The sequence below is a fragment of the Coenobita brevimanus genome, chromosome 26, assembly GCF_032717465.1.
Source record: "Coenobita brevimanus isolate Jiangsu-jjx chromosome 26, ASM3271746v2, whole genome shotgun sequence".
NCBI classification, from domain to species: Eukaryota; Metazoa; Arthropoda; class Malacostraca; order Decapoda; family Coenobitidae; genus Coenobita; species Coenobita brevimanus.
In genome coordinates this window covers 44,817,165-44,844,765 of record NC_136979.1, presented here as the reverse complement: position 1 = coordinate 44,844,765, position 27,601 = coordinate 44,817,165, and the positions used below count along the sequence as shown (strand labels likewise).

At 41.1% G+C, this 27,601-nt stretch overlaps 1 protein-coding gene across 1 annotated transcript in view; it reads left to right on the top strand.

Moving 5' to 3' along the window:
* Nucleotides 1-27,601, top strand: part of LOC145394030 (uncharacterized) — an 87,307-nt gene that overhangs the window by 10,958 nt on the left and 48,748 nt on the right. Inside the window, exons 7-9 of the mRNA XM_080268000.1 lie at nucleotides 12,335-12,523; nucleotides 15,070-15,154; nucleotides 18,693-18,817. Of these exons, the coding sequence (XP_080124126.1) occupies nucleotides 12,335-12,523; nucleotides 15,070-15,154; nucleotides 18,693-18,817 (399 nt within the window). The remainder of the gene's footprint in view (nucleotides 1-12,334; nucleotides 12,524-15,069; nucleotides 15,155-18,692; nucleotides 18,818-27,601) is intronic.

Here is a 27,601-nt window from a genome sequence, read left to right as displayed (position 1 = left end):
AATACTGAAATTTTCAGAACACAATGCCATGAATCCCTGTAGCTGCACAGAATTGGTTATCTGGCGTGAACAAGCACCTAAATGCCCCATACTAACAATAATGATAATGAGAGTCATTTTTCAACACAAACTACAATGATTTTGCCATTCACACGATCGTCTGGTTTTATCTGAATTATTTATCGAAAAGCGTAGATCCAGGTGGGTCTACAGTATAGAGGAGGAGGAGGAGGAGGAGAAAAAGAAAAAAAGGGCTACAAAGGGTTAACAGTGATCGACATTCAAGCAGTGAAGTTTTTCAGTTACTGGGAACTTTGCCAAGGAGTCGTATAGACTGGCACTAAAAGGGGGGGGGGGAATCTCCCACAGTTTTGCAGTAAATCTCCCTAAAATTAGCGGGAAGCGAGTTAATTTATTCCTCCACGATTATTTAGCTATCCCGGGAAACGATATTTTGTTCATCCACGTTATTGAGAGCCCGTGTGATATTGTTGGGAAACGAAACTTTTTCATGGCATTATATTAAAATGAAAGTGTCTCTGTATGTATGTATGTATTAATATTAATTCTGGTCTACGTCACGTGAAGTGGCGGGAGGCGAGCTTATTTGTTTCAGAGTTCTTCAGTTCACCATGTAATGTTGTACAAACCATGACCAATAGACTGTGTGCCTTCATGACCCGCATCCAATCGATGGGCATAAATCTAAGCCTTGTGCCTCCCGTAGCGAAGTATATAACAGAAGAGGAGAGCCATGTGTGAAGGCCTTTGTAATAACACAGAATGGAAGAGTACTAATGTGTGAAAGGCTCTGCAATGGTGCGATGCGTAGCAGTACTGATGCGTAAAGAGCTCTGTAATATCGCCAGGTGGAGGGATATATATGCGTGGAGAGGCATGTAATTTGGCCAAATGAATTAGCAAAGGTGCGTGAACGGCTCTGTAATAAAGCTGAATGGAGGAGGACTGGCGCATGAGACAACCCTATAAGCCGTATTCCCGTTAGCACAGCGGACTATGTAGAACCTTTTTAGCGATTTACTTGCTTATTTCACACCGATATTATCTTAAATTTGTCTCAAATATCCCTGTAGTTCGTACTAGTAACATCAGAGGTAACGTGCAGAATAAGTTGCTGAGGGAGATGCGATACGAAATCTTCCAGAAGCCAAATAGAATATAATGCTATCTTTTGTCGGTTTCTTTTCATCTTAGGGAACCAGACCACTCCTACAACTTAAATACTTGATCATGGTGGCATAAAATTTGATGTCTTATGAGGCAGGAAAGACTCTCCTTGGTTACTACTCAGATTTATCCTCCACTCTGACTGCACTTGGCCATTAACTGAGCTGAAAGAGGTTAGGGAACTTTGTCAGACAAGATTAAACAAACTGGAGAACATAACAGCCCCTGATGACTTACTCGGCTGAATACAGTTGTTTGTAAGAGGATTACAAACCTAAAATTGTCCAAACCATAAGAGTTAATGGTGTCGGTATTAAACTCTCAGCTGGATTAAAACATCTGGCTTTAGCTGGAGTAGAAGAGTTGTCGCAGCCATGAGAATTATGAGTAGTGTTCGAAGTAAACCGCCGTAAGAGACGTTAAGAAAAATGGAAACCAAGAATACGTCCCCATCATTTGAATATTACGTAATTGCCACCTTAAATATATTATTAATAAATATGAATATGTAATGGGCAAAATAAATCGCTGAAAGAAAGGTGTTACGAAATTTAAGAACCGAGAATAAGCCCTACAATTCCGGCTTCCGTCCGTTTGGTCGCACGGTAAATATTTCATCCGCACTTCTGGACTTCTCCTGGCTTGACATTTTACTCGGCTCGGATTTCATTATTGCTGTGACATTTCCGTTTTTAAACCTTGGAAATATAAAAGTTTATTTCTCGGCACGGGATAATGACGTCTGACGGCCTGATTGTTGTTTTTGGCGGGAAAATGTGAGGGTTGGTTGTGGCAGTTAATTCGGCTGGTATGCTCGGCTAACGGGGCTGTAACGACGAGAAAGTTTTTGGGGTAATATTTGGCCAATTGTAGAACACTAACAACCGACCGAAAATACAGCTTGATGTTAACGGTAAAGAATCGAGAGGGTAGTTGTGACAGTTTAGCTGCGATGCTCGGCTAAAGGAGTGTAACCGACCGAAGCTCTTGGTGTACTATTGGCTACTTTTAAAGTATTAAACTGAAACTTAAGCTGGCCTGAAATGTAGTCCGATGTATAAATGAAGGGTGATTGTAGTTTAAAGTACCAGGAAAAGCTGAAACATGTAAAATTTAGCATGATGGTAAATGAGAGGGTTGGTTTTAGCTGTAATGCTCGTGCCAGCCAGTTCGCCTGTCGACTCACATTTTTTCCTAATATTCGCCTCTAACTGGCTAAGGCAGTTTTCTTCGTTTTCGTAAAGTGTTGTTCTGTTCTCATATACTCGTAAATTTCACACTGACCTTCCATGTATCTCGGATGGTGGCTGAGGAGGTGCTGCTCACCGGACAGGTTGGCTGGTGAGAAGTATACGAGTAATTTAATTTGGTGTGTATGGCAAATTAATGTGACTATAACTAACAGGATAGGAAGTTGCTCGTTTATATTTGGCCAGTTTTAAGAGCAACACAAAGAAAGGGAGGGGGATTCTGAAAAATCAAGAGGCTTAAACTGATTACACACACACACACACACACACACACACACATATATATATATATATATATATATATATATATATATATATATATATATATATAGGCCTATAATATCCCCAAAAGATCTTCCTCTTGGGAACCTTAGTCTTGTCAGGAAAAGTAGTACCAACGTTGTGATGTACAGCATCTTTATTATTAATCCAAACGTTTCGGAGACAATCTCCATCATCAGTGGATCTAAAAGTTTAAAAGACAACAATCATCGATCAATGTCAGGAGAAATAAAAAACCTGTGTACAAAACATAGACTTGCATAAAAAAGAAAAAAAGAGGGAAGCAATATAAAAATGGGGTAAAGCATAAAAGTACCATGTTTAATCCTTGCAAAATCTGAAGATTAGGACAAAGGCTAACTATGCTAAACATATATATTAAAAAATGAAATAAAAGGAGTAGGAGTTGACCTGTTAAAAGTTGTTACTGCGTGAATAGTTGGGTAGCGCTAGTCGAGTTATTGAGACTGGGTCGCATTCTATGAATCAGGATGGATTCGGCAGTAATGAGGTCAGAGTAAGACTGACATTAAGTTAGTATCCGAAAATCTGCAGAAGAGAAAGGGTGATCAGCAAGGTGAGAGTGTTCTATGATAGAAGAATAAGAGGGTTTAGAGAGGAACCTTCCAGTCCTAGTGGATTTACCTTGGTGCTCAAGAATTCGGTGGAGCAGCCAACGTGAGGTCGACCCCACGTATCTAGCAGGACAGCTACAGTAGAACATGAAAATAAATAAACCACATTGGACCGGAGGTTAGTATGAAGACAAGATGAATGCTTAAGAAAGCTACCTATAGTACTCTTGTTTAAGATTATCTTATATATATATATATATATATATATATATATATATATATATATATATATATATATATATATATATATATATATATATATATATATATATATATATGTTAGTGACTAACGAGGAAGATTGTGGCAGTTAGGTGAGTGGGATGCCCGACTAAACTATTGTAACAACAGTATGCGGAATTCGTTGGTATTTTGGAAGAAGGCTAGATGTAAAGTGTGAGGGAGGCGGTGGCTGAATCGGTAGAGAGGCGGCTTGCAGTCCTAATGGACCCAGGATCGAATCCCGGCTGGGGCAGGGAACAGTTTAAGGATTTGAATTTCATAAAAGCAGACTTTCCTGATCTACCAGATGACACGCCGACATGTCGTAAAAATACCCCCGCTAATACCAATACACCAGTCCTGTATGAGACAGCCCTAGCATGTATTCAGTATGGACGATGGGTGTTAATGCCAAAGTGGTGACATGTGGAAGTGTAGGAGGACTACTGGGCCTTGGGATAGGCCACTGCCCTCAAGAAATAGGCCCTGAGCCTTTGCCCAGAGTCGGACACGTAAATAATAATAATAATAATTAGGCTGTCCAAATGTGTTAAGCCATGTGCAATGGTTAAATTAAAAGAGTTTGTGACGGCTAGGTTTTGTAAATGCTCGGTGAAAGTGATCTAACCGTCAGAAACACAAGTGGTGTATATGGCCGGTTTTGCGGTATCAAGAAATGCTAAGACTGACCTGAAGTTTTTTATTTTTATTTTTTTTTTTTTTTTTTTTTTTTTTTATGACTTCATGACAGTTGTTGTAACAGTTAACGTTTTTCAGGCAGTTGACCAAAGTATGGTAACTAACCCAAAGTTGCTGGGCTACTATTGTTTTAGTCAGTTTTGAAGAATCAGAAAATACAGAGACTGACGAAGTGTGTGTGTGATATATATATATATATATATATATATATATATATATATATATATATATATATAAGATAGATATAGATATAGGTATATGTATGTATGTGTATATATGAAGACGGGTGTGATGAGGGGGGGAAGGGCAAGGGGAGGGGAGAAGGAACACTTATTCCTTCCCTCTGTCCTCCCCCATGTACGTCATAGCTCATCATTCTCGTATATAACTGTCCTACTTTCTTCCGTAACATGTCCGATTGTCGTCGTGAATGCGGCCAGTAGTCTTAATTGATTACACAAAATCCTAACTTTAAACTTACCAACAATAGGCCCTATTCTTGTTCCCTTAAGAAGATTCGTAGCACCTTTTCTGTGGTTTATTCTGCATATTTCAAAGTGATGTCATCGTGTAAGTCATTAGCCCACACTGTCGACCTGAGGAAGACATAAATCACGTACGAGAGAATAATAGGGCGTAATAGGCAAAATAAATCGCTGAGAGAGGTGCCGACAACCATATGGCCCTGTAATAATCTAAATTTACTATCAGTAGTGTAAGAGTTGCTGCCGTTGTTGGTTTTCCTTATTTTCTTAGATCATTGCTGTTGTTTTTGTGTTGCTGGATTGTTTTTGTGTTTATGTATGTAAATACTAATATGCCCATGCTTCCCATCCAGCACAGTTGTTGGTGATTTGGGTAACAGCAGAGTAATTTAGGTAATGGTCGAGTAACTATGGCAACGGGCATCAAGTAAAGTGCCGTGGTAACACATTTAACACTCACGTCATTAGCGGGAGTGCAGGGCTAATGATTTCCCCCCGCCTACATGACATTGCTGTGATCGAGGAATGGACTCTTGTATCCTCTCTGTAGCAGACGTCTTTTTGAATTAAGCCAGTAATCCTAAGTCGATGGTCGTTATTTTTGTACGAATGTGTGCGTCTGTGTCGAAAACTCGATTCTCAGAAAGTAACGATTATAGAAAGAAAAGTTGTTCATAAAAGTTGTTTAGAGTCACAACTTTACGCGTCACTCAGCTAGGATTGGGAGTCATCCAGGATGGATGTATAATAGTCAAATTTTCATTTACAGGATCCTTACAGTCTACTTGACTGAGATGACGGGTAGTTTTTTTTTTTTTTTTTTTTTTTTTTTTTTTTCAGCTACTTTCAAGTATATTCTTGTATTCAGTCATTTACTGTTTGATTCTAATTTGAACCGTCTCATTACAAAAGCACCTCGGAAAGTTGACAGACGTAACGGAATTTTGGCCGTTATGGTATATTCAGTAGCGGCAGTTCTCAGCTCCGTTAACACGCTCTTCCGGTATTCAGAGGTCGTTTATAGAGAGGATATATTTTATGTGTTGTAATGTTAGACAAATCTTTGTTTCGCCTTCTTCCCTTACTTCGCTTCTCACGCTCTTCTATTTACCTTGCCATCTTTGGCCGCCATATTTGAACTGGTCATGAGTCTCACCAGAGTTACCAACAACTGTGTGACCACACCAGCACCTCACAGAATGCCTCATGGGTCATTAATAACAGCATAACAGCGTGGGTGTTGTTCTGTCTGCTGAACGTCTAACCCATAAGTTAGAGACCATATAGTGAACTGAGACTGGGGGACGGCCATTGTGGTGCATGTGACTTGTCGAGATGCTGTTAAGAATTGCTAATCTGCATCAGCATCATAAGTGACTGCGGAGGTGTGCCACTACCCTGAAGAAACTAAATTGTCACTAAATATTTCACTACCGCAGCTCTGACCAGAACTTTAATATACATGTGTGGTAGACTAAAATAAAAAGACAAGACGTTACTGTATTTAAATCATCCCTATAGTTCACACGAGTCTGGTGATTACCAGAACTCAGAGGGTGACAGCACCACAATGACAGAATCAGCCCCAGTTGTACACTGTAAGTCTCTGCCAGGTATCTGTCTGCCTATCAATAACCATCGCTTTTTAATAGCATCATTAGATTATTGTTCTTGTAGTTACACCATTTTTATATTTTTTGCATTGTTAGTGACAATTTTGATATTTTGTAATTAGCAAAATACTTATGATTTCAGGTCGGATTAAAAAAAATTATTTTTACTGTAATTATTTTGATTTGTAGTTATCGTGCAAATGATCAAATGTTTAAGACTTTAGGACCATGAACTTCTGGTAACGTAGTCTGTATACATTATACTGCGCGAGCAGAACACATTTCTATAGACGTATTAGTCAGTAATTAGGTTCAAACTTATTTTAATCAGCAAATCAAATAATATGGTTATTTTTCATGTATGCCTCAGCTTTTCATATTTTTGTTTCAGAAGTATTTTCTGTAGCTCATACTGTTGTGCTTTTTTTTATTTATTTATTTATTTATTTATTTTTTTTTTTTTTTTAATTGTGCAGTGTTATGAACACTGTGAGGGCGGGTGTTGTACTGTGTATGAGGTATGAGAGTCGTGTTAGGTGCTGGCCAGGCCTCTACCAATTTATAGCTTTCACCACATTCAGCTGTGCCACTTCACGCCGCACTGTGTAGCGTTATTTGGTAATTTGAACCATGAAGGCTCAGTGTTACCGCATGCGCCAAGATATGGGTACTTGGTTGTCCGGGTTCGAAACATTTAAGTGTCTACAGGTAGTATGCGTCCCCCCCCAAAAAAAAAAATAAATAAAAAAATAAAAAATAAATTAATTAATGTTGGCTTAATGTTGCCACTAAACTAGGGCTAACGTTGGTATATGGTGTTTATCCATCCATCCATCATCCAATCCTACATTGCCCCATGAGGAGCGTAGGAGCCCGGGGCTAGGCAGTTGGTCCCGACATTTAAGATGAGAGTGACCAGCCTCACTCATCCCTGAGTGGTATTGCATGAGCAATCAACCCCAACCACTCCTTGGATATAAACCTTCACCAGCTCAATCCAATTGGAGTGCAATAATTACCCACTAAAACTACCAGGCGCCAAAATCTGGTTATATGGTTACCACCCAGCGTAGTAAATGCTTTCCTGGTGTACAGGAAACCATTTGGCTTGTCACTCAGTGTAGAGTCACCCGTAGGCAGAAGGACAGGGAAAGAATGAAGGAAAGAAAGACAGAAGAGAATGGAAGGAAAGAAGGATGGAGAGGAAAGGGCAGACACCCGAGAGCAGCACTGCATCGAGTGAGTGGTTTTAGTGAACGTAAAAACGTTAAGGATTTTTATTTAAGAAAAAGTGCACCGTTGAACGAACCGTTAAATACCGACAGGAATGCAGCATGCGACAGGCTTGCTGGCAAAACAAGTTTCAATATGCTCGAACTGCCAAATCAAACTTTGCCCCCTTTAGATATTAGGTTGCCCCTGGTAGCGTCTACAGAAGAAAAGAAAAAAAAAGGCAGACTCAAACTATGGCACTTCTCCCTCTCTGTTGTCCGATCAAATTACGCAAGCAATCACGTTTTTAGATGAATTAGGTAAAATTGCACATTCCCGTAAAGGGTCCCACACACGATCAATAATATATTGATCAATTTGGGGGTATTGATCAATATTATTGACCGTGTATGAGTTATATTGAAGGACTGATCAATATATCGACATCAAAATGAGTCTGATTTTCTGTCAATAATATTGGCATGATGTCAGTGTTATTGATCATGTGTAGTAGTTTCAATAATATTGTTTAATGAAGACAGCCTTATCTTGATTTTCATCATTCACCCTGTCCATATGAACATCTTTGTGTTTGCCATGGAAATGCTCCTTCATTGCAAAAGTACTCTGTACTGGTTTCTTGTTTCCTTGGCCCTGTTAGATGTGTTTTTGTAGTCCTGAGACTCGTTTGCTTTTCTCACACGTATATTTTCGGTTCAACAACCCTCTCTTCATCGAACATCTCCCTCGGCGTTTTCTGTTCTTCCTTTCTACTGCCAATGCTAGCGCAAGCACAATAGCACCATGACAGTCCGCATCCATGGTCTGATGCTGGCAGCTTTACGACAGCTCCACAACTGAATATTGATTAATATTATTGAACCGTTTGTGGCCGCCGAGTTTTTACAGTTTATTGATGTCAATATTACTGATCGTGTGTGGGCCCGTTAACTGAGTGATAGGCCAAAACTGCGCCCGTCAGCGACTGGCGAGCACCTTACAAACGAATATTACAATATAGTTAGCTGGTGGTGCTTCCAGTAAGGTAATGACGTCAGTAACCTATCGTTAATATTTTCTGTAGGTTGCGAATTTCAGATTATTTCCTTTTCACTCGCTCAGTGACTTCAATGAGCTATTATTAAGTTAGCACTTTACTCTGATGGGCTGATAGATTCTTACTGAAAACTGCCCTTCATTGTCAGGAGCAACGGACATAAAATATGAACCATATAACCAACAGAACATGCAAATATTTGCTTATATATTATATAAGGCTTATTACAATAATCCCAGCCTTACCTTAATTTTTCCCCCAAGTACAAACTCTGGTATAATTTTACGTAACGTCTGTACACCGCAACCACAAATCCACAGTCCAGCCGTATATCTTAATGTTTGCCCCCAACGTTTACAAAAACAAATAAAACCTGTGACTTAACGTCTGCACACCTTTAAATATAACCAAACCATGGTCTAACCACTATCTAACGGTTACCGTAATGTTTGCCTTAAGTCTACAGAAACCCTGGAATAAATTCGTTGTTTACATAACGTCCACACACCGTTAAATCTAACCAAACATCATCCAACTGTTAGCTTAAGGTTTGCCGCCATGTGGATGCCCTTCCAAATACTACCACATGACACACCCTGCTGCTAGTTTAAGCCGTGTTTTTGTCGTTCAAGCTGGAGCCTGGGATTCGCAGCGCGTCTTGGGGCACTTGGTTTCTGTCCACAAAAACAGTTCGGGATACACATAACCGAAAAATTACACTTGCCAATCGCAATGGAAACAGAGGGCTTCGCCGAAGATCATCAGATTAATATGCAATTTACACGTAGCCGTTATTTGTGCTGAACTGGTTCTATACTGTACAGTATGTCGTTAATATTAGCCACCTGCACGCTAATTTTATGTACATCATGCTAATTTCAAGATATTTATTTTTAACGTGACCTTGCTGGCCATTCTCACTTTCCCCAAGCTGCATGAAGACTGCTCCCGACTACGCTCTGGTGAGGTACGAAGACGGTTTCAAAGGGAATTGCTTGGGCCGGTTTCGTATCACTTGCTGACAAAAACGGCGCAGCTTAGTTTCACCGAAGATGGCTTTGAATCCGATCCGTCAGCTCGGACGACAAAAACGCGGCTACCTGTGCCACTGTTGACGATTCACAGGAGACTCGCACGAACAAAAACCAGGTCAAACTTTCCACTTTGACGTGCACTGTTTTCACAACAACACTTCTTGGTTTGTGCACTGTCAGGAGGAAGGGAGGATTTTGATTACCCGTTCCTCCTTCCCGCAGCGAACATGTGCGCTCCTGAGCGGATCTTACACCTACTGATGCACAAAACAAGGTAGATTAATACCTGTTGTTACGAGGATAGAGGGAAAGATGATATAATATTCTTTCACCGTAACTTGGCCCAGATTTTTGTATGTTGCATATTTCACGTACTGTACCTCACTGGCAGAATAAGATAATATTACAGCAGCGTCAACAATACATTCTTTCTTTAGTACAGTACTTTTTCATCAGAGAGACAGAAGTGGCAGTTTTTGGCCAAGTGTGAGTAAAAGAAGTGTATCCATGTGTTCCCAGTATGCCAGGAGAGTAAAAAAAAAAAAGTCACTGTAAGCGTGAATCTCCGTCTTTTGTATCAACGTACAGTAGGATCTTGTGCATTGTAAACTGCCTCGTACCTTCAACCCCGTGTGAGGGAGGGAGATGTGCCTGGAGCTACCTTCCTTATCCAGAACCCTGCGGAAATCACCTTCCCCATATTGACGCGGGAAATTGAACTGGGATGATGATGATGGTGCAGGTAGTGGTGGTGGTGGTGGTGCAGATGAAAATAATGATCATGTAGTGGTGATGATCATGAAGTTGTAGGTGGTGGTGGTGTTGGTGCAAATGATGATGATGATTATGATAATCACCTGATGTTGATGGTGATGATGATAATGACACGTTAGATATTAGTTGTCAATGGCAAATGTACATCTAACACATACATGGTGATCTAGCTGGCTCTTTGAAAGGATTGGCCCAAGTGGAATAAGGTTGAATATTCAGTGTATATGTATTGGCTGAGAGAGAGAGAGAGAATTTTATGTGCAGATGGAACAAGAAGCTGAAAGTATTGGTATGCAGTACATATGAATGTTGTTCTGGTGTGTGTGTGTGTGTGTGTGTGAATTCTTTTAAATTAGAAATTACCATGTGCCGAAAGTGTATGTACTGTATATGTATTTATGTATGTGAAGTATACCTGTATGTGTAATATTTTTTCATGAACTAGTACCAAGTTACAATGACACCATCTTATCCATCAACATTGGTACTGAGGTTAAGGGTCTAGGAAGCATGTACTGTTATAGGAGTATACTGAGGTGGATTGGGCATGTGAGGTGGATGGAGAGTGCAGGCAGTGGCAGTGGTAGAATGTTTTCAAGTAACTTAGGGACAACAGTGAGGAGGACACATGATTCATGACGGATTTGGGGATTATAATACACCTTTCTAAAATACAGTACAGTCCACAGTAAAGTGAACTGTTGTATGGGTGGTGTCAGTAAAGCAAGACCTAAGAGCTAAGCATACGGTAGGTAGGTTAGCCTTGTCATAAATTCCAGTCAAAGAGTGCAATAATTGGTTGTTGCTGTTGTCCCTGTTATTGTTGTTATTGTGACCCCACATTCATCTACACCGTATGCCAAAATTGCCCTTCTGCAGTCCACTGTCCTCCTTTTGGGGGATAGGGAAGGAGTTGAGGAACTGGTGCCACCACAGGAAGGCATCCTTCTCCAGTTGCTTTGTTTGCTGAACATTAGTAATGCATTTTGGTATTTTGGAAATGTACATGGGAGACTTAACAACCATCCCTTTCTCTTGTCTCCATCACTGTTGACGGGCACACCATCTCCTGCTTTAATGAAGTATGTAACACCAGATATGACAGGTAGCTACACCAGGCATAAACCAAGTGTGAATATGCAAGCGAGAAATGGCATAGCAAAGATGGAACAAACCAACCATTGAAGTGGTGGAAGAGTATAAATTGGTGAGGGTCATTTGTGTTGTTCCGCCTCACTCTTGTGTTACGCCCTTGTTGCAGGGAGGCGAGGTGGGGGCCTATCACCCCGACTCTGGTAAAATATATGCTATTAAAGTAAGTCCACTGCTTTTTTTCCCTTTCATTTTTTTTTTTAAGATGTGCTGCTTTTGCATGATGTATGGTAGCTTCTCTCTGTGTCATGCAGTTAAACAGACCTCACCTCTTAAACTCCCTGCATGTTGTTTCATTTTAAAGTAATTTTTGAAGGAGGTGAGAGATTGCAGTAGGTAGTGGAGTATCCCAGATGGCAAACTAACTTATCTCGGCATAAACTAGATACTGTATTTAAGTCACTTGGCTGAAGCAGACTGTGTCAGTATTATGTAACTTATTGAATATAAAGTGTCAATAAGTGGCAACCTTATATAATTTTTATATGATGAAAGCTTTATACTTTATTTGCTAATTAATATTTTCGATATCATAAGACTCAATCAGAGCTGAGTAAAATGATTGAATGTTAGCTAGAACTGAATAAAAACAGTTGTCACTACCATTAGAGGGTTAAAGAAAGTTATGTAATTTGACATTTTCCGAGTTCCTCTTTGTAAATCAGAAACCAGAAGGTTGAAGTTATAAGAGTTGTAAATTATGTTGTATGGTGCTGAGAACATTGTGTTGCAGGGTGATCCAGGTAGCCCTGGGCCCCCAGGACCACCTGGGCCCGGTGGAAAGGATGGCTTGCCAGGCATGGATGGCCGTGATGGGTACCCAGGGGAGCCAGGGCCCCCTGGTGAGCCAGGACCACTAGGGCCGGTAGGTCCAGCAGGGCCACAGGGACCACCCGGACCTCTAGGACCGCCTGGCGAGAGAGTGAGTACAGTATACAGGCCCAGTCCAGGTATTACAGTACCATGCATGACTAGTGTACAGTGCTGACCCTATTCATCACCAACCCTCCTTCTCCCCTCTGAAGTGATGGCAGGGGAGGGGGATGGCACTCTCCTCCACTCCAGCCCCCTCCACTCCCACACTCCCATACACCAGTGCTACTCATTGTATCACCTTATGTCCTACCACTCGTAAAACCTGTACCACAAGGGAAGTTTTTAGCAGGGTGCAGTTTAAGACATTTATTTGCAAACATACAGTTGGATACTTCTTGCAATTTGAATTTGTATGTACAGGAAGAACAGTACAAAGAGGGTAGGATCTTTCCATGCTACTTGTTTCACCTGTAATAACAAATTTGCTTACATTATACTAAGGTATGCTGTAGCAGGAAAGAGAAGGATAGCTGTTTTCAGAATCTTTCATGGTCCTCGTTCGTCATGAAAAAAATAAATAAATAAATAAATAAAGAAAGAAAATTGCACCACATCAGTAAAGGTGCCTGAGAATAGTACATGGTACAGATTTTGCTACAAAAATGTGCAGCATCTTTTTTTTTTAATTATTTAAGCCTTTTGTAAACTCCCAAAGCTGTGTGTATTGAAAAGCATGTGAAAGTTTGTGTGTGTGTGTGTGTGTGTGTGTGTGTGTTGAGAGATTGCCTTCTGTTAATGAAATGGTTTATGCCATATTGTTAACTTCCTTATGTTAAGCTGCAGTTTCGTGGCTGAGAATGATAAGTAAATTGAGGTATGATTGTTTTTCGATGAACACTCAAAGGATAGTTTTCTTGCTTCTTTGTTTTTCCTTTTTCTGAATGCCAGTCTTCCATGTATAATAGTGGAAATTGTGTCACAATGAAGATGTGTGTACAAGTAAGAAGAGAGTTGACTGTGCACAAAAGTCATGTTCCCAGGAGTTGCCTATATCAGTTGTGCACACCAGTAGGGATATTCAGTGTTTTAAATTCAGTATTTGTTAGGGATATCCAGTGTTTTAAATTGTAAATTTGTAACTGCAGTACTGTAGTGACACATTTAGTATGGTTAGTTTTAGCTTGATTATATTAATTTGTAAAATAAAACTACATCATTCTAAGTGCATATTTATTGCAGTATGTTAACTTTTAACCATTGGGAAAATGTTTATTCCACTCATTTTCCTGTGACTAATGCTCAGTAGCCACTTCCTGCTGTGACATTTTTGAGGATTTGAGGGTAATTGACACGTATAGCAATACCAATAAAACTTTGTAAGTGTTGAAATGAGTAAAAGACAGTGTGTAATGCACATGAAATAGGTCTGCTCTCTCTCCAAGCAAAGGAAATGCAAGAAGCAGAGTTTCAGAGGTATGTAGAGTTACTTATTACCCTCCCAGTCCACATACACTTAAGCCAGTTCAAGGTATATCATCCTGAGTTATTGATAATTTATTTTTTATATTTTCAAAGATTTTTTAAAATGCTATTTGTAGCCCACTTTCTGTTGTCTGTGTACTTGTAATATAGTGTTTGTGTTTAGTATTTTTATCTTGTTAATTTATTTGTAAACTGCATAACCTTTTCTCAGTTTTAGTTTTTTCTTTTGTTATTGTTTGCCCATTTTTAAAAAATGCATGATCCAATATTTTCTTCCTCTAATGTAACCTTTTTTCTTTCCCAGTGTCCTATTTCTTGTGTTGCATTATGTCTCTTGAATTTGTGATTAAATGCTGAATCTCTTTCCATTGATGCTCTCACAGAAGTTGCTTTGTATCTTCCTGTCATTTTTCCTTGCCGTAATTTTTCCCTCCTTTCTGCCACGTTTTTGCTTTTCTGCTTTCTTTTTATACAGCATATCTTTTTATACAGCATATCTTTTTATACAGCATATCTTTTTATACAGTATATCTTTTATACAGTATATCTTTCCCCAAAAAATTTTTTCCCGGTTCCTGACATGTTTCAGTACAGCTGTTTTGCCACAGCTTAAAGCATAAAACTTTTCTGAGTGTTAAAGACTACTTAGCTCAACCCTTGGGTATCTGAATGCAAACTTAGAACTTCATTTTGCCTGAATGCAAGCAGGTTACTCACCTTTAGAACACACGTCAGAAATAGGGATAGTTTCTTACCCGTCACCCGGCTCACACTTTCCCCTCCATGTCTCACCCTTTTCATCACTGCCCATTTGCATCCAGACTGACTGCCACCATACTTTCTGCTCATGCCACATTCTTCTCCCCATAGGCTGTTTCTCCTCTGGAATGCCTTGCTTACATATTCTCACTCTCTGCTGGCTTTCATTTTTATCTGCTTTGGCTCCCCTCCTTCCCTTTTTGGCCTTCTCCATCTCCCCTTCCATTTTTATCTCCACTGGCTTCCTGCCTTCTATTTTTACTTCCTGTTGCTTTCCACCATGCCTTTTTTCAGTCTTCTCTATCTTCCTGCCCTCTTATTGTTTATCTCCTCAGGCTCCCCCTCCCTTTCATTTTATACCCCCTGGCTACCCCCTGTTTCCTCCCCTGCTGACCCCCCACTCGCCCCCAGGGAGAGCGGGGGGACAAGGGTGAGCGCGGCATCACTACCGTCAACGGCAAGGAAGTGCCCGCCGGCATACTCGAAGGACCCCCAGGTCAGCCTGGTGAGTGGGTGGGTGTAGGTGTAGGTACAGGACAGTCACAAAGTCTTGTAATATACCAGTCACATCATGTCTGTATGTTGTTCATGGTTGTCTGTGCTTGTTTGATTTTTTTTCTTTTAGTCCTTTGGATGTCATCTTTAGACACGCAAGGCCAGATTCCTTAGACAAAGCCAATGGTGGCTGTTTTCAGTTCATCATAATTTAATTATTTATTTATTGTATTTATTTTTTTACAACTTTTAACTGGATCAGCCCTCAGCTGTGTAGAAGGATCTTCATGCAACATACACTCTGCTCTTGGATGACTTGCTGGGACATACTGTTCACCACTGAGAATATTTTATCTCGGCAACACATCAGTGAAAAGATTGGTTAGATGAGGATCTGATATGGCTTGTCCACCTCACTGCTTAAATCTGACAACATGCAGTAATGCACCGTGAAGCATCACTATGGACAATATTTCATGGGTGTACATAACAAATGGTGAGTTGATAACAGCTGCCAGAGACTGGTTCTATGAAATTCAGCTTAGAATGTATAATATGAGGCGTTTGGTCAAATAACGACGAATGTGCCAAATCAGTATTTTGAGATAAACATTGTTAAAAATTTGTTTCATTGTAACTCATTGACCAGTAGCCCAATTTCCACAAACAGTCTCAAAAAATAGAGCTATTATAATAATTTAAGACATATAAGAATAAAATACAAAATATGTGATATATCAGGTTATAATGCTGTTCAGTTATTAACCCCATACCATAGTACTGTATGGTACCTCTATGAGAAAAAAATACATAATTTGAAAATAACCACAAAAATGAGAAGGGCAATCACTAACCTATGTACAGTAATGTTGCATGTATTTAAGTGCTGTGGGGGGGTGAGGAGTAACAGTAGTCTAGTATATCATTGGTCTAGTGCTGCCGTTCATCACTAACTTGTTTCATATTAGGACCAGTGCCTTGCTTGTCAGTTTCCACTGATCCAATTACAGTCACTTTGTCGAGTGCATAACGAACTCTATGCTCACCTAAACCATGAATGCTGAGGAATGATGATCTACAAACATTATAAGTCACATTGGCATACCCAACACAATTACTAATCGTACGTGATTTGCGTGATTTATGGCCCTTGACACGAGCCCGCTTCGTAGCAACACTTTTCACGTGACTGGCAATGCAACTGTTCTGTTGTAATCATTCGTTGCCCCCAAGGCTATAAATAGATCACTTACTTTACCATTGTGCAAGTCGTTGATTCAGCTGCACTTACAAGGAGGACCGATTTTCCTAGCTGGCACTTCCCTTTTTGCGCCATAACTCATGTACGCTTCCCCAGCATTTCATTTTTGTCTGGCAACTGCATGTTTCCAAGAAGATGGATCACAGTTTTGCTTCTTGTATACACAGGGACCTCCTGGTCATCATCACTATGTAAGTCACTTATGTTGCAATGTAAATCACTGTAAATCTGAGGTGAAGATAATGTGATAAACCAAAAGCACGTCTGTGTGGCTTACATTGTAAACAGAACTGGGAAGGGCAGGATCTGGCCACACCCACCAGCCAACACACCCACAAAACACAGCTGGTGATTGGCTGTGAATGTGATATCATCATGAGACCCACCATGCATTGGCAGCCTGAAGGAGTGCTTGCTGGCATGTTCGTCTTTCTTCCACTACAACTTTCCTTGGGAGAGACACGGGCCACACGTACCAACTTGGGGTGTGTTGGGACAAAAATCTATCTATCTATCTATCTATAGCCCGATGTCCTAATCCCTCGAAAGGTGGCTCAGTCGGTAGAGAGATGGCCTGCAGTCCTACTGGACCCAGGTTCAGATCCCTGCTGGGACAGGGAACAGTTTAAGGATTTGAATTTCATTATAATCAGACTTCACTGATCTACTAGAAGACCCTCCAGCATGTCATCAAAATACCCCCCCTAATACCAATACACCAGTCCTGTATGAGACTTACCTAGCATGTATTCAATATGGACGGTGGGTGTTAGTGCCGAAGTGGTGACATGTAGAGGTGTATGATATGTAGGAGGACTACTGGGCCTTGGTAGCAGGCTGTGAAGCCTGTGCCCAGAGTCAGCCACATTAAAAAAAGTCACTCTGTCACCCACCATTTGACTGCCCTCTCCCCAACTCACTCCTCCCTCCCTCATATACCTCTCATCTCCAGCCCTCCACCCCATCCTCGGTCTCCCCCTCCCTTTCCCTCCCTCCACTTCATCTACATACACCCTGTTAGTCAGACTTTCATTCTCCATTCTCTCCACATGTCCAAACTACCCCAGTGTATTTCTCCTAATTTTCTCAGTCACATCCATATCCACCCCACAATGTTCTTTCACTTCTTCACTCATCAACCTGTCCCTCCATGTCACTCCACATGCCCCTCTCAGGTAACTCATTTCCACTGCTCTCATTCTTGACTTGTTCTCCTCTAGCAAGGTCTAGACCTTGCTAGGCCAGAATCTACCTTTTTATATAGGACTTTCGACCTTGTTGTAAAGATGAAGATGCCATGAAAACATTTCCATAGGATAGAAAAATGGTGGGTGAATGTGTTGCAACCTAAATCTCAATTTTAGATATTTGGCACATTTGTTGTTATTTGACTAAATGCCTTAAATGCCCCAAAGAACTCTGAAAAAGATTTCAACAATGCCAAGAAAACACAGACGACAACGTACAGGCATAATGTGATTGCTGTGTTAAAGAACCTTGTGTCCATCCTGTAGGTAAGATATAGGCAGATGTAGATGGAGGTTGTAGGAGAGCTATAGAGACAAAAACAAGAGTTTTGAAGTTAGAAATGAGTGTTTGTATACCTAGGAGAGTATGTTGGTAAGAATCCAGACAATTGGCGTACTCACCAATAGGCAGAGGATGTTGGTAGTTCTCAGGACCAAGTCACGGAGTAGTTATAACTGTCATGCAGGATGTAGTGCCTATTTTTATTGTTATGTTTTTGTTCTATATCCCAGTTTGATACAATATTATAGTATTATTTGATACTGTACTGTATAATTTAACACTGATTATATTCTTTAGTGCAAGGCAGGTGTATTGCATACATTGTTACAATACTTTGCTGTCAGTGGACTGTTGTTTTTGACACACCAGATGAATATAATGATACCTTTTTCATCTGTAGGCTTAGATAGTTGCTTGATATTCCTGCCTTCATTGTGACTTTCCTGAAACTTCCTTAGACACGATATATGTCAGCAGGTGAGAGAGACTGGCATGCAGGTGGGTAGTGGCAGCATAAATTCATGATGCAGAAAGGTATTGTATATTTAAATGTACCTGCTGTGGAAACTGTTGGCAGTTAGGTTTGAGGATACCCATGTGAAAGGATGACTTAGTGTAATGACAGTCATACTAACAGGCAGAACTTGTAGTGTACTAAGTTGTACAGGCTTAACAAACATTGAAGTACAGTAAAAACGTGGCCGAGGTTGAGAATTGAGTGGGTGCGGTAATCATGTGCACTACACAGGTCCCCCCGGGCCCCCAGGGCAGCCAGGGGAATCAGGGCCTGAGGGTCCCATGGGTCCCCCAGGCCTAGATGGGGAGGAGGGAGCCAGAGGACCACGGGGCAGGCGGGGCAAGCGGGGCAAGAGGGTACGTACCCACACACAGACTTACATAAAACTCGCTATATGTATTTGTTTAACACTCACATACACAAAATACAATGTACATTTTTGTTCAGCACTCACATACACATAATACAATGTACTTTTTCGTTCATCGTTCACATACACAAACCATGGTGCCTACATTTCCGTAGCATTAATACAATACCTGTACAGTAGAAGCTCGATTTAACAAACATCGATTTAGTGGAAGCCCGAGATAACGAAATCATATTTTTCTGGTGTTTTTTTTGCCCAGTTTTAAGGAAATATCCATTTAAATGAGTATAATTTCATTAAGGAAATCCGTTCCAAAATCCACTGAATTGCCGGAAAAAGTCCCGTAAATTGAGCTTTTCATCAAGCCTATACTGGAAACACTTCCCTGACTGGCGGTGTGTGGTGTTGCCACACATCCCCGCCAAGCTGCCTGGGTAGTGGCAGAGACTCGGCGACATTGCTCTGCTTATGCAGTCTTTGAGTGATCCCCCAACTGTAAACATCTACTCTGTGCATGTGCAGCTTTGCCTTGGTATTACGGCCTTATTTGTGTTGAAAAGAGTAAGACAGGGTGGAAGTGAAGTTAGCAGGGGAGTGAAAGATAATGGTAGATTACTAGTGGAGAAGGAAGAAAAAGTGAGCAGATGGAGAGAACACTTTAAGGAATTGTTGAACATAGAGGATGGAAGTAATGCGAGTATAAGTGGCTGGGGAATGGCTGGAAGAAGGAGGGAGGTGAGAAGACAGGAAGAAATCAATAGGATAGAAGTTGTGGAAGCAATGAAGAAAGTTAAATTGGGGAAAGCCCCTGGAATTGATTGAGTGTGTGGTGAAATGCTGAAGCATGGGGGAGAGATAGTAGTAGAATGGATGTGGAAGATGTGCAGATTGGCCTGGGAGGAAGGTAGAGTTCCGGAGGATTGGAAGTCGGGTATAATTATTCCCTTGTAAAAAAGAAAAGGGAAAAAGAAGTGTGTGGTTATCATAGGGGCATTTTTCTTCTTAGTATAATAGGAAAAGTGTATGGTAGGATACTTATTGACAGAGTTAGAGAAAGAACAGAGGAATTAGTTGGAGAATAGCAGGGAGGCTTTAGGAAGGGAAGAGGTTGTGTAGATCAGATATTCATTCTTAGATCTTTAGCGGAAAAGTTTCTAGAGAAGGGAAAGAAGTTGTATGTGGCTTTCATGGATTTGGAGAAAGCATATGACAGGGTGGATAGACAAGGATTGTGGAAAGTATATAAAGGAGCGTTGTGGTGTTGATGTGGATGTGATAGGAAGCGTTGTGAGGAACACACTGAGGTGGTTTGGCCATGTGGAGAGGATGGAGGGTGAAAGACTGACGAAGAGAGTGTATGTGAGTGAGGTGGAGGGTGGAAGAGGGAGGGGGAGACCGAGGATGAGATGGAGGGATGGGGTGGAGAGGTATATGAGAGAGGGGGGTGTGAGTTGGGAGCAGGGTAGTGAAATGGCGGGGGACAGGGCGACTTGGAGGCGATTTGTTTGTGGCCACCCCAAACGGGATTGAGGCGTCTGGCAATAGATAGATAGATAGATTAAGAATATATGGAGTAGATGGGAAGTTGTTGAATGCTGTGAAGAGTATGTATGATGGTGCTAAGGCTGCAGTGCGTGTGGATGGGGAACTGAATGAATTTTTCTCTCTGAAGGTTGGGTTGAAACAGGGATGTGTCATGTCTCCATGGTTGTTCAGTCTGTACATAGATGGGGTAATAAAAGAGGTTCAAGGTAAGGTAGTGGATGTTGGAGTGGCCCTGGTGAGAGAGGGTAGTGTTTGGAAACTCCCTGTACTGTTGTTTGCAGATGATACTGTGTTGTTGAGTGAAAACAAAGGGGAGCTGCAAGGCTTGGTGGATGAGTTTGGGAGAGTGTGTAAGAAATGGAATCTAAAGTTGAATGTAGGGAAGAGTAAAGTGATGGTCTTTGAGAGAGGTGAAGTCAGTGAATGTACAGCGAGGTTGGATGGTGAGGAATTGGAAAATGTGAGTACGTTTAAGTACTTGGGTAGTGTGATGAGTAAGGATGGAGGTTTGGAGGGTGAAGTGCTTGAAAGGGTACAGCAGGGAAGAAAGGTTGCTGGTTCCTTGAAAGCAGTGATAAGAAGCAGGGAAGTGAGCATGGAAGTGAAAAAGTTACTACAGTACATGACAGTATTGTGATACCAACTCTAACATATGGAAGTGAAGCTTGGACGTTGCTGGAAGGACACAAGTCAAGAGCGAGAGCAGTGGAAATGAGTTATTTAAGAGGAGCCTGTGGAGTCACATGGAGAGACAGGCTGACAAATGAGGATATAAAGGAGCGTTGTGGTGTGGATGTGATAGGAAGTGTTAGGAGGAATACAGTGAGGTGGTTTGGCCATGTGGAGAGGATGGAGGGTGAAAGACTGTCGAAGAGAGTGTATGTGAGTGAGGTGGAGGGGGGAAGAGGGAGGGGGAGGCCGAGGATGAGCTGGAGGGATGGGGTGGAGAGGTATATAAGAGAGGGGGGTGTGAGTTGGGAGGGGGGCAGTGGAATGGCGGGGGACAGGGCGACGTGGAGGCGATTTGTTTGTGGCCACCTCGAACGGGATTGAGGCGTCTGGCAGTAGATAGATACAGTAGAAGTCCTATTTTTCGGCATCTATGGGACCAGGCTAGTGCCGAAAAATCAAAATTGCCGATTTATCAAAAACCCTACCCTCTCAATACCTTATATGTTTCGGTGAACACTATCATCATTACTCATATCATTACAAATGTGCTTGGAGAGAGTACTGTATACTGTTTGATACTGTACAATACTGTAATGAATACAGTACTATACATGAATATGAAAAATAAAGAAATTAGTGAACATACTGTATATAAATGTAATGGTACAGTGGGCCTACAAGTTCACATGCACTTACCTAAACTTATAGTAGGTTCCTTATTTACATATGTACAATAGAAGGGGTTGATTGGACTCTGCTACTGCTGGAAGAAGTCCCCAGCAGTAGAGGGTCCTCATGGAGAATTTCAAGACTGACGAAAAAAATCGGAAAATCTGCCGAACAATCAGAGATTTTCGTAAATGGGACTATTTCTCAAAACTGCCGAAATGTCAGATTTGCCGGGGAATTGGATGCCGAAGAATTGGACTTTTACTGTAGATAGATTTTTTTTTTTTTTTTTCCCCAATAAACCAAAGCTTTTGTGAACCATGCCTAAGGTTCAGGAAAAGAAGGAGAGGGTGAGGCTTTCTCTTACCCAGAAATTGGAAATAATTTAGAAGATGGAATGCCGTCCCTGATCCTTCCCAGCCCCTCTGGCACCCCTGTACCAGCTCGAGTGCTGATGGAGGGTGACTGACAGTGACTAAACCACCCCCAGGCCTGACATAGGTTTTGGGGGGGGGGGGCAGTATGGCTACTTGTATCAGGCATATTTCTGCAACAAGTGCAGAACCCCTACTTTTGGAGGTAAGTCTTACTGTAGTTTACTATCCCCATTTACTATACTATTTGGTTCACTACTATCCTCACCTTATTCTTTATGTGTGCATATTTTATTACTGTTTCTGTACATGTATTGCTGTTAACATGTACACAATAATACATTTAAGTGGGGGTATTAATTATGGGTTCAAACTGCCGTGTGTAGCAATGAGAGTTAGCATAGTTTGCTAGGTTTGGGTGTGCGTTGTCAGGAGCACGGCATGACCGTTGCCTTCAAGGATTTAGTGGAAAGTACCTCAAAATACCGGAAAGTTCCCTCATACTGAGAGATATGGAACCCAATTTTCCGGAAAATTCAAGGTAATGGAAGGGGGGGTTGACTGAATTAGTCTGTTAAATTGGGCTTCCACTGTATTTATACCAAGCACATATAGTACTGGATACAGCTTTACACTCATATACTGTACACTTTCTTTGGAGTGCCATTTAGTTTCTGATAATTTATAATAGTGCCATACAGAGTGTGGTACATTAGTCAGACGTAGTAATTCTGTCGCCATACACCATTCTTGTATTCCTGGTATCTGATTTAAACTTCTGTCTTTCCTTTTGTTTGCCCTCGTTCAGATTTAAGAATGTAATATGATAGTAAAGTAATATATGGACTGACCAAGTTCAATATTTGTACTACCAGTATTTTGTTTTCATCATTTTTGCAGGGTCCACAACCTGTGATAATGGAAATTGTACTATGTTAATTGTGTGTGTGTGTGTGTGTGTACATAATTTGTCTGTGAACAGTGAAATCTTAGATTGTGTGTGTTTGATCTGTGTATGTGTCTGTTACACTTAGAAGGTGTGTCAGTAGATGCAGATAAATGTGTGTGTGTGTGTGTATGTGTATTTAAGGTCCCTGAAGGTTGACAGGATGTTTTGTTGATAGATCAGTTCACTGTTAAAAGAAGGCCATCTGTTTATGGTAGATATACTATTATGGATAGTATTAGTATGTTCTGAATGGTGTGTAGCAGATTGTGTATTTGTGAAAATGTGTACAGGTGTGTGTGTGTGTGTGTGTGTGTGTGTGTGTGTGTGTGTGTGTGTGTAAAACCCAGTTTTAAGTTTTGTGTAAGTAAAAAAATATATGTTGCATGTCATGCATCTGCTTGCATGTAACATTGCTTTACTTGGATTGCATGCAGGAGGCTGTCTGTTTGCATCATGCAACTTTTGCAGTCCTCATCAGCATTAGATTCATCACCATACATGCACAAAGCTAAGTATTGGCTGCATTGATTGTGAACTTCATCTTAGCTCACCCCAGTTTTGCTTTGACGGTGTTAATGAAAGGTCTGTTCATGTATGTGGTATTTATGCTGACAAGTACAGTATATCCTCTTGTTATAGATATTTTTAACACACACACACACACACATACACACACACACACACACACACACACACACACACACACACACCAGTAATTTATGTTGGTAGTACTTCATAATATAATACTGTACCAAAGACACTTCAGCACTTCTTCAGTTTTTTGTGTGGCAGTTTGTCACTGATGGCATGGGTTGATGGAATCCAGCAAGTGCAGTGAGGCAGGGGTGTTGCATGATCGAACACCCAGCACCACATGGGCTTTGGGATGTTATAACTATCCACTTTAAAACTGTCTAAGGCTGCCATCTGTAAGTTCTGAATGATGAGCTGGAACAAGAGGTCAGTTCTAGAATATGGTGCCAGACATTCAGATTTGTTACAGAATGAATGTGCAGTATAGCTTTAGTATTGTCTTATTCTTCCACTCAGCTGTAACATGATTAGCACCAGAATATGGTGCTGGTTCTAAGAAAATGTAAAAATGATGTAGATCCCTGGTATTTTCGTATTCAGCCACAGAACGGTAATAATTATCATATCATTCATATATAAAGGCTCCAACCTGCTTGCATGTGTCGGCCTGGTCACCTAATGGTGGCTCTCCACACTTCTCGATCTCGTGCAGCCTCCCTATTCAGTCCCGTAGTCCTGAGGTTTGGTATGCCTCGTACAACCCTACCCCCAGTCTTCACACTTCTCACCCCCCCACACCCAGTTGCCATCCTCCATCCTCTCAACATGCCCAAACCATTTCAGTCTACCTCTCCTCATCTCAACATAAGTACTTTACATTCAAGTCCCATCCTTTCTTGCAACTCTTCAGTTCCAGTCCTAGCCCTTCCAGGCCTCACATTCAAGGACTCACTGTACTTTCATCTAATCATTGTCATTTCTGTACCTTTGAGCCAACAAATATCCTCTTCCTTTACTACCCATGTTTCACTACTGTACACCATTACACTCTTAATGCATGAAGTATACAAAAATCCCCTAGCATGGAGGGAGAGCCCTGTCAGTGTTAGGAGAGGCAACAGCTCCCTGAACTTCCCCCAGCCACTCCTTACCCTAGCCAAAAAGCTAGCTCCAACTCCTCCTCCAGCACATAACATGTCCCCCAAATAAAACTTCTCCACACACTGAAAGGACACTCCAGCAAGATCAGTCCTTTCACGCCTGACAGTCTCTATGTGATCTCCTTGACACACCACATGCACAAAATCATTATTATTTTGCAGTTTGCCTCTAACACCACTACATATCATCTCTTATGCATTCACTTATTACAGACACTTCACAAGATAGGGTTACTTCCCACAACCTTGTGGCAAACAGCACATGGCCACACTCCCTTTGCTTTGACAGTACCACTACAAGTCCTAGATATCATCACTTTTGTTATAGCCACTGTCACTCTCAAACCCATGTGCTCTAGTCTGTCTCTCCCTTTCCTAAATCTTTCCTCCACCTCACCTTCATTCTCTGCAGTCAACACCAAGTCTTCAACATATGTCTACTATGGGAGTCCCTTTCTGAAGTCATGTGAGATAGCTTCAGTTATCATGACAAACAATAAGGGGCTCAAGACTGACCCTGATGCTCATCATCATTCATGGAAAGCTCATCACTCAAGTCTCCGATCACTCTCACTTGGGTGTGAGCACCCACACACATAGCCATAACCAGTCTGATCAGCGACTCCTCAATCCCATGCTTTGTCATTGCCCTTGGCATTTGATTGACGCTGCTACTGTGAATGAGGCAATACGCAGGATGCAGGTGGGGAAGGCAGCAGGTGTGTCTGAGTCGACTGCTGAAATGCTGAAGGCCTCAGGAGATATATGAGTGAGGTTAGTGACCGACTTGATATATATGATAATGTATGAGTGCATTGTCCCAGATATTTGGCTGAAGAGTGTAATTGTAAATGTTTACAGTGCAAGGGGAAGGGTGATGCCATGGAAAAAGGAAATTATAGAGGTATAAAGCTTTTAGATCAGATAATGAAGGTAATGGAGAGATTTCTAGAAGGTATGATTAGAAAAAGATTGAATATTGATGAGATGCAGTTTGGGCTTATGCCAGGCAGGGGGACCACTGATGCCATATTCATTGTTCGACAGCTTCAGGAAAAATATATTGGAAAGAAAAGGGAACTGTACTTTGTTTTTGTTGATTTGGAGAAGGCCTTTGACAGTCCCTAGAGAGGTGGTGAAGTGGACAATAAGAAAGCTTGGGATTGAGGAGTGGCTGGGTAGGGTGGCTATGGCCATGTGTGTGGGTGCTTGCACCCAGGTAAGGGTGAATGGAGATTTGAATGATAAGTTTTCCATGAATGTTGGTGTGCATGTTGGTTTATCAAAGTACTTGAGGCCATCTCGTGTAACTTTAGAAATGGACTCCTGTGGGAGATGTTGTATGCCAATGATTTGGTGTTGATTGCAGAGAATGAAAGGGAGGCGGAGGAAAAATTTAGGAAGTGGAGAGATGGTATGGGGCACAAGGGCTTAGAAGTAAATGCAGATAAAACAAAAGTGATGATATCTAGGGTTGGTGGTGATACTGTCAAAGAAGAGGGAGAGTGGCCATGAGCAATTTGCCTCAAGGGTGTAGGAAGTAATTCCATCTTGTACAGTGTTTGTGATAAGTGGGTGCCTAAGAGATGTAGTGGTATCAGAGGTAGACTGTGAGATAATGTTGATTTTATGTGTGCAGTGTGCTGGGAGAGCTGGTGGAGATTTTCAGGAGTGAAAGGATTGAACTTGCTGGTGAGTCTCTTGAGTGTGTCAAAGAGTTTGTTATTTGGAGTCCCTCAAGGATCAGTTTTGGGTCCAATTCTATTTACTATCTGCTTGAGTAGTTTATTGTCTTTACGTGATGCTCACGACGTGTCCTATCATTTTTATGCTGGCAACACCCAGCTCTACGTTAAGATGTCAGATATCAGTGATACTAAGACTAAGCTTGAATCTCTATTGTTTGATATAAAGATTTGGATGGCTTGGAGGAAACTTAAGCTGAATGAGGGTAAAACTGAGAGCATCATCATCAGAGGAAACAGAAGGGGCGATGACACTGATAATGCCGTGGCTTTGAACATTAGCGTGTCACAGCTTCATCCAGTTATTTCTGTTCAAAATCTGGGTGTTCATTTTAATTCAGAGTCAAATTACAAAGAACATATTAATCAAGTTGTCAGAGGGTGAAACTTGCATATCAAAAAGCTGTACTCTGTGAGAAAATTCCTGAATAGACATTGCCTCTTAACATTGGGCCATGCAGTGGTCTTATCTCGTGTTAATTATTGTAATTCGCTATGGATTGGTCTTCCAAATAATATCCTAACAAAAGTTCAGTCTGTGTTGAACAGGGCAGCATGGCTTTGGTCTCCCTCCAAGAACCTTGACTAAACCATTCCTAATTGAGTTGCATTGGTTACCAGTAAAGGCTAGAATTGAATTGAAACTGTGTCTTATTACATTCAAGGTTCTTAAGTTTGGTGAACCAAAGTATCTTGCTAAATTGTTAAAACTCCCATCGGCATGTCTAGGTGTGATGTTACATAGTGAATGTGGTTCCTTGCGTCTTGATGAGCCAGCAACCATTCACCAGTCATCTTTCTCTGATCGTTCTTTTGTGTATAGAGCCTCTAGATTATATAATAGATTGCCATTGCCCATGAGACAAATCTCTTCTGTCGAATCCTTTGAGACAGCTGAAAACCTTTCTTTTTTCAAAATGCTATGACCTGGAAAGAGGTTTAGTACCTGGTACTATGATGGATGATTATAGGGTTTAATTATTGCGACTTTATTATTTATTTATTTTTTTTTATTGGTAATGTTTTTATTGTATATGAGAGATGTCAAAATTCTTGTAATTGTAAAACTTATGTATACTGTATGTGTGTTGAGCGCTATTGAATTCCCAGTGGAAGAACTGG